The 8,355-nt window shown below is 43.4% G+C and overlaps 2 protein-coding genes across 2 annotated transcripts; both read right to left on the bottom strand.

Annotated features, from left to right (window-relative positions):
• Nucleotides 1-1,265: 1,265 nt before the first annotated feature.
• Nucleotides 1,266-2,843, bottom strand: LOC128735732 (uncharacterized). Its single transcript, XM_053830221.1, has one exon. It carries the CDS (start codon nt 2,841-2,843, stop codon nt 1,266-1,268), a length of 1,578 nt encoding a protein of 525 aa, XP_053686196.1.
• Nucleotides 2,844-3,218: 375 nt separating this feature from the next.
• On the bottom strand, nt 3,219-7,082 carry LOC128735731 (uncharacterized). The gene has a single exon (XM_053830220.1). It carries the CDS (start codon nt 7,080-7,082, stop codon nt 3,219-3,221), a length of 3,864 nt encoding a protein of 1,287 aa, XP_053686195.1.
• Nucleotides 7,083-8,355: the final 1,273 nt, after the last annotated feature.

Raw genomic sequence — 8,355 nt, 5'->3', positions numbered from 1 at the left:
GTGAAGAGTTCTTTACAGTGATAACGCATCACGTTTTACAATAAATATTGGCAACTATTGTGCAATTAAAAAACGAAATTCGCTAATCGCATCGCCTCATTCGTGCAATTAGCGAACGAGTGCTGTACCACGAAAAGGGAATAGTTTAAAGTAGTGTTAGTGGCTTTACAAGCAGCAGAAAGCAGTAATTTGCACTTTTGCGTTGCTCACGATAGTCGTATATTCAGCGATGCTATGAAGCGTGAGTGTATGTTGCTCATTGTTATAAGCGAATTGAACCACTCGCGTAGCTGTTTTATCATGATAAAAACCGTTTGCCGAAACTCGGCGCATCTATTCATTTTGGGAGTTTTCCAACCTCTGCCGGTGAGGTATGACATTGAACTGTACGACTCCTTGTAAGAAATCAGCAGGCGCTGGAAAAAGTGAGAACTCAGATTTTAACTTCGTTCGCATACTCTTAGCGTTTCGTGCAAAAATAGCTGTTTTTTCGTTAGCATTATTTTACCAATTTTAGAACATTTACCTTCCTACTTCGCGATTGTTAGGTAAGTGCAAAATATATATGTATTAAAGTATAGTGCAAATACAATATTTCATGCATTATTTCAAAGATATTAGATAAATAATAAGTGTTCGAAGTTTGAATCCCGTTTTGAGGTGTGATTCAAACTTCGAACACCCACGAATAATATCGGGTTTTTCCGGATTTTCCTTCGGGAAAATGAATTATCTGCATTGTAAAGCATTGTAAGCCTGCTGTTGGCACTGTTTCTGTAGCAAAACGCAACGGTTTGATGGGTTTAGCTTTAGCTGTAAGTTATTTATTAATTTTAGTAACATTATTTCATATAATTATCTAAACTTACAAATTTTCAGTACAATTTTACACCAAAGAAATTCTTCCCTGTAGTTTAAGCACTAGTTGAGGTTAACGTTTTTCAACTAGAATTTTTAGAATTACTTCATTAGACATTTATTAGTTATCAAATTATCATTTTACGCACTTTTAACTGTAAATAGTAATTTAGCTAAGTAGGTTTTAATTAACAAATTAATTTTATCAAATAGAATAATAAATTCACTTTTAAATATCAATATTGATTCACTTTTTAATTTGTAGGAACGCGACCGTGACTTTCAGATTTTAACTATAGCCAACGTTTGTTTTCGTTTTTGATTCGATCCGTCACGGTGACGCACGTCGAGTTCGCCCGGTGAAAAAAGCAGTCAGCGTGTAGTTTACACTGCCAAACGTCTGGGGGCTATTCGCCGTCACATTCCCCACCCCGTGATCCGTTGCAATCTCCTTGCTCAGGGTCACCATCCATCCTGACGTCGAGCAAAGCCAACTTAACTACCGGCCTTCGAAGAACTCCTCCTTTCGTACGCACCCACGCCTGCCGTACACGACCATCTCGTCCCACAGCCACCTTCTCAACTCGTCCCCTTATCCATTGATTCCTTATTGTTCCATCCACTACAAATACCAAATCGCCTTCGTTGATATCCTTCACATTCTCGAACCATTTAGAGCGTCTTGAGATTACCGGAAGATACTCCTTCAACCATCGATTCCAGAATCCATCTACTAGATGCTGTGCCAAGTTCCAGCTACTTCTGAGAGTCGTTCGATAGTCCGTTGGGAAGACAGGAAGCTGTTTGACTCCCGAGGAACTCCCCAAAAGAAAATGATTTGGAGTTAACGCCTCCTGATCTGCCGATTCCAACGGAATATATGTTAACGGTCTGGTATTGATCATAGCTTCCGCCTCGATAATCACAGTCTCCAACGTCTCATCGTCTGGTTTACGTGGTGTGTCGCCAATCGCCCCAATCGCTGCTTTAACGGAGCGCACCATCCGTTCCCATACTCCGCCCATATGAGGAGCCCCGGGTGGATTGAACGACCAGCGAGTTTTAGTGTTGGTAAACACGGATGCGAGAGTTTTGTTTCGATCCATAATCTGCTTTTCTAACAAATTGTTGGCACCATGAAAGTTCGTCCCATTATCGCTGAAAAATTCAGCCGGTGAACCTCTCCGAGAAACGAAACGTCGAACTGCTAGCACACAGGACTGGGTGGACATACTGTGCACTACCTCCAGATGGACAGCGCGAATGCTGAGGCACGTGAAGAGTGCAATCCATCGTTTTACATTACTGCGTCCCATTTTCACCAAAACTGGTCCGAAGTAGTCGAGTCCTACGAAAGTAAAGGGTCGCACAAAAGGTGTAACGCGAACCTTAGGTAAGGGAGCCATCGGTGGCGGCCTTGCCATGACATTTCGTACACGACAATGTGCGCACTCTTTCGCAACCCTTGTGATTAACGTTCGCAGTCTCGGAATATGAAACTCCTGCCTCATCTCGTTTATTATCGTTTCTTTTTTCGCGTGGCGGAATCGTCGGTGGAACTTGTCCGCCAACAAAAAGGTGATCCACGATTGCTGTGGTAGAATCGTCGGATGCCTAGCCGCATATGCCACGCATGTTGCTACATCAATCCTCCCTCGCATTCGCATAACGCCGCACTGATCCAAGAACGGCCAGAGTTTATAGATGTGACTGGCTTTCGATACTGCAGAACGTTGTAACTGCGATGTTCCTTCGATCCCACTAAGCTGCTCTACTTCTTCAGGATACCACTCTTGCTGCGCCAGCTTCCATAGCGTAATCTCTGCCTTAGCCAGTTCTTCCTGGTTCAGGATTCCAAGCTCCAACTGCCCGCTTTGACGCTTTCGTCTAATATTATCAATGAATCGATGAACGAGTGCCACCGTTCGTTCTAGCTTTTCCCAGCGACTAAACCTTGTTGCATCTATTACTGACTGGATCTTCATGTGTACATTTACTCTACGAATTTCTTCCTCCGTTGAATACGGCACTGCCCGCTGTGGCGGCCAAAAGCTTTCTGGTTTAGACAGAAATTCAGGCCCGCGAAACCAAGGATTATTCGCGGTGAAGTTCGGCCCCTTTCCCCACTTTGTTGCCTGGTCTGCCACGTTCAGTGCACTTTCAACTTTTCTCCATTCGTGCACAAGCGTCGTAGATAGAATCTCCGCTACGCGAAATCCTACGAACTGTGCATACTTCCGATGGTCTGACCGCAACCATGCTAAAACTATCTCGGAGTCTGTCCACAACACACGTCTTGTTACCGGGATTTTATGCATGTTTATCACACTGTTCAGCAATCGCGAGCCAAGCACAGCACCTCACAACTCCAGACGGGGAATGGACATCATCTTGAGAGGAGCTACTTTAGCTTTACCAGCGACTAATGCTACTTCGGGACCTCGTGGTGTTTCCACACGAAAGTATACAACACTAGCATAAGCGGATTTACTAGCGTCCACGAACACATGGATTTCCAGCGTCGAGTATGTGTCATATCCGGCACCGAGAAAATAACATCGAGGAACTCGAACCGAATCAAGCTCACCAAGGAGCGCGGTCCAACGCCTCCACTGCTCGCACAATGTATCATTTATTGATTCATCCCAGTCTACACTTGCTGCCCAGATGTCTTGCATTAACGTTCGCCCGTGAATTAAAAAGAAGCTAATCAAGCCCAGCGGATCAAACAAACTCATAACTACCCGAAGCACCTCTCTCTTTGTGGGGATGTGTGAGTCGCTCAGCACCCGTTTGAGGTCCTCGCGCCATGCGAACGTATATGTCAGCTCATCACTACTTGGGATCCACTTCATCCCTAGAATTGATTCGACGTTTTCACCCTTTTCCGCGTTCAAAGCCTTCTCCTTCTCTATTGATGCTGCTCCAACTTGTTCTACGATCCCTGGATCATTGGACAGAAAATTACGAATTTCAAATCCGCCTTCCGCATGTATCCGTTTCACTTCGTTTCCGACCTTCACTGCTTCCTCTGCTGACGGAAAACTGTCCAAATAGTCGTCCACATAATGGTGGTGGACGATTGCTTCTACCGCTCTCGGACACTCGACTTCGAACTCCTGCGCATTCAGGTTTTTGATATACTGCGCGCAACTTGGCGAACACGTAGCTCCAAATATAGCTACGTCCATAACGTAGACCACAGCCTCTTGCACTGCTCGATCTCGCCATAGAAATCTCAAAAATTGACGATCAGCTCGACGTATAAAAAGACGGTGGAACATTTCCTTTATGTCACCTGTAAGCGCATATGCATATAAGCGAAAGTGACAGAAAACTGCCATCAAACATGTAAGAAAGTCAGGACCTTTCAATAATGCGGTATTCAGCGATATGCCGTTTACTTTAGCTGCAGCATCCCAGATGATACGGACCTTACTGGGTTTCTTCGGATTGAGTACTACTCCCAACGGCAAGTACCAACACTTCTCCGGGCTTGTGCTCGCTAGTTCTGTCTTCGTAGCCTGATGAGCGTAGCCCTTTTCTTGGTACTCCCGTATTTGTTGACGAACACAGTCGTAAAGATAAGGTTCTTTGCTGAGTCGTCTCTCTAGAGAGCGTAAGCGCCTGTACGCCATTCCGTAGCTATTGGGGAACTCGATATTGTCCCACTTCCACAAAAGACCGGTTTCATATCTTTTACCGACTCTTTTTGTGGTCGATTGAAGAATTTCGCGTGCTCGTTTTTCTTCATCTGATTCAAATGATGCTAGTGGAGGTGCCACACCAGATTCGTCCAGCGTAATGTAATCGCGAACTAGTTGGTTCAAGTCAAGCTCTGAATTGGTCCATCCCCCAACGTGAAACCCACAAGTGAATGGTTCCGATTTCGGCTGTGTGCACCCGTAGATACTCCAGCCGAGTCTACACCTGGCAGCCATTGGTTGGCCCCAACCTCCTTGCCGAATCTTCAACGGAACCGTGAGCTTCAGGTTGTCAAGACCAATCAGCAGCTTTGGCGTAACATCTTCGTAATCGTCGATTGGCAAACCTCGCAAGTGTGGATAATTGGCTGCTATTTCGTGATATCGCAATGACTGCATCGGTAAATCAAGGCTGGCAACAGTACGAACGTTGAATTGCGAAAAGCATTTTGTAGATCCTCTACCCGAAATCTCCGTACGTATTCGTCTAGAGTTCGGTTCATTCCGAGTCACATTTCCGGTCCATTGGAGATTTAATGTTTCCACCGGCCCACTGATTCCCAATTTTACAGCAACAGCATCATCCAGGAGTGTCAATTGTGAACCTTCATCAACAAACGCGTAAACTTCAACCCGGCGCCGTTCTCCGTATAAGGTCACTGGAAGAATCCGAAAAAGAGGAGCACCAATAGTCTGCTGGCCAGTATGGCTCGTAGAGACCGCTCTATTTACTGCTGGTGTCGTCACATGTAGCAATTTGTGGTGACGTAAACGGCATCCTTCAATCTCACATCCTCGCCAGGTCTTACATGGCCAATTTCCGTGTTGATTAAGACAAGTTCTGCACAGCGAATTTTGATTGACGACTTTGTACCGCTCGTCTACGTTTAGGGCCTGAAATTTGAAGCAATCCGCTACCCTGTGACCTTCCATCTTGCAAAAGATACAAGTCTTATTTGGTTTAACGTGTCCGACTGTATTGTTGTTTGCCGACGATGGCCCAGCCGTGGGTTGCTCCGAATGAGCTTGCACAAACCCTCGGTCTTTGGGCTTCTGGTAAGTTCCCTTGGATGCCTTTCCTATTGGGGTGTCGTCCATCACCTCGAATGCCAACTTTACCAATGAAGACGTGAACGCTCCAAACGTTCCAAGATCAACCTCCGCGAAGGGACTTTTATATGCCGACCATTTCATCCGGTAATCAACAGGAAGTTTCCCCACTAGCTCGTGAAGTAGAGACGGATTCATCAAATGCGACTGCTGCTTGGCAGTCTTCAGATGTTCCACCAAATTATCAACTGCCATACCAAAGTCCACTATACTCTCCAAACTGTCCGTGTTTAGCGGAGGAAGACGATGAATCCTTTCCGTGAGTGCTTTGATCAACGTTTCTGGTCGACCATAGCGTAACTGTAATGTTTTGATGACATACGGCACGCTGGTTGGAGAAAGAAGCCTACTACGCACCATTTCCAACGCTTGACCTTTCAGGCAACGCTGTAACCGCATTAAATTTTCATCGTGGGAAAACCCACACGTAACCGTAGACCGTTCAAAATTACTGATCCAGATAGGCCACTCCTCTGGATTCCCAGAAAATACCGGCAGATCTTTCCCCATCACTTGTCTCGCCGCTAACTGACGGCTGGTCGGTGGTATATCCGCTCGTGCATTGGAATACAGGCTATCATCGTCCTTATTTCTCTCAGGCATCTGCACACTTCTGCGAATATTGTCGCGTTTGGCACGGGGAACATCCGTGGTGACCAGTTTTCCGGAGTCCCGTTCCAAAACATTGTCAACTGGTTTTTTATTCTCTTCACCTGTTTGCTTATTCGATTGGTGCAACCACAAATTAACCTTTTCAACGGATTTCACCGCCTCACTTTGACAAACGCTCGAAGTATCGCTACCGCGCTGCGACAGTTGCCGAACAAGATTTTTCATTTTTTCGAGAGACTGCTGTTTCATTATTGACTGGGCTTTACGAAAGCTTTCTTCTTCCACGAGCTGTTTCTCTTTGAACGCCTTTTCTTCAGCCAATTTTTTGGCTTCTAACGCTAACTCACGCTCTCTCATTTGTTTTTCTAACTGTAGCTTTCTTTGCCTAATTTCCTTTTCATCTATCAACTCTTGCTCCTTAATTCGCTCTTGCTCTTCTAGCATTTTCAATTCTATCTGAATCGCTTTATCCTTAACACTAGTAGCAACACTTACAGACCCCTTGGCTGTAGACTTCTTTCCGGTGTTGGATTTGTTTACATCCGATGTCTTCGAAGACTTCCCTGCGTTGGATGGTACAGTCAACGTCTTGGGACCTGCTTTCTGCGACTGCGCGCGACCTGCGTTGCCACACGAAGAACAATTCCACGACTGATCCGCTACACTTTCGTCTACGTTCGCACAACTAAAGTGATACCAGGAACCGCAGGAGTCACATGCCACCATGTCTTCATCATTGTCCGGTCGATCGCAGACTGCGCAAGCGGATTGCAGATTGTCGTTACTCATCCGGCTCATTTCCAGGGGATCTCTTGATGAAAATTTCTAAAGAAATTGTTGGCACTGTTTCTGTAGCAAAACGCAACGGTTTGATGGGTTTAGCTTTAGCTGTAAGTTATTTATTAATTTTAGTAACATTATTTCATATAATTATCTAAACTTACAAATTTTCAGTACAATTTTACACCAAAGAAATTCTTCCCTGTAGTTTAAGCACTAGTTGAGGTTAACGTTTTTCAACTAGAATTTTTAGAATTACTTCATTAGACATTTATTAGTTATCAAATTATCATTTTACGCACTTTTAACTGTAAATAGTAATTTAGCTAAGTAGGTTTTAATTAACAAATTAATTTTATCAAATAGAATAATAAATTCACTTTTAAATATCAATATTGATTCACTTTTTAATTTGTAGGAACGCGACCGTGACTTTCAGATTTTAACTATAGCCAACGTTTGTTTTCGTTTTTGATTCGATCCGTCACGGTGACGCACGTCGAGTTCGCCCGGTGAAAAAAGCAGTCAGCGTGTAGTTTACACTGCCAAACGTCTGGGGGCTATTCGCCGTCACACCTGCAAAGTTAACTTGCTTTTAACGTGGTACATAGAGTTTGAAAATATTAGCAATTGACTTCAGAAGTACGCATTGAAACTAATGATTGTGTGAAAAACTTAAATCATACTGTTAGGTGGATTTAAAAAGTCAGTGTTTAGAAAAAAGATGAAATTTCACTTATTTAACCCTTTATAAGGCAGTGGCAACTATATTGCCACCAACAAAAAAATTTTATTTTGCTTCTATAATTATATTGATGTCATTATAGACGCAAAACAAATATTTTTCGTTGGTGGCAATTTTATTGCCACGGCCTTATAAAGGGTTAAGTTGAATGACACTAAAAACATTAAAACTTTCCAAAGTAATACAAGTGTTCGATGTCTGAGACTGAAATATTCGAGCTTTGAATGTCGACCATGAAAGTGTTCGAAGTTTGAATCAAAACCGAACAGCAGTTTTTTAGTGTTTTTCAATGTAAATTAACGTTTTATCCTCATTTTTAAAATTTTAACCCGAAAATTATTAAATTGTCATTCTATTAAACCATTTATGGGAGTAGAATAAAGATGTTTTCGAACTTATTTCTTTGAAGAAAGTTTCAGCATAGCTTAAGTGTTCGAAGTTTGAGTCAGAACGGTATTATAAGCAAGAATGGATTCGGTTTTCACGTTTAAACTTTAAATAAAAATGCTTAAACCCAAGTTTTTTGCTCGATTAAAAAATTCACTT

The sequence above is a fragment of the Sabethes cyaneus genome, chromosome 2 (genome assembly GCF_943734655.1).
Source record: "Sabethes cyaneus chromosome 2, idSabCyanKW18_F2, whole genome shotgun sequence".
NCBI lineage: Eukaryota > Metazoa > Arthropoda > Insecta > Diptera > Culicidae > Sabethes > Sabethes cyaneus.
This window is presented reverse-complemented; position numbering and strand designations above follow the sequence as displayed.

Coding starts and splice junctions, on each gene's coding strand:
- LOC128735731 (XM_053830220.1), bottom strand. CDS start 7,082: ATGAGCCGGATGAGTAACGACAATCTGCAATCCGCTTGCGCAGTCTGC.
- LOC128735732 (XM_053830221.1), bottom strand. CDS start 2,843: ATGAAGATCCAGTCAGTAATAGATGCAACAAGGTTTAGTCGCTGGGAA.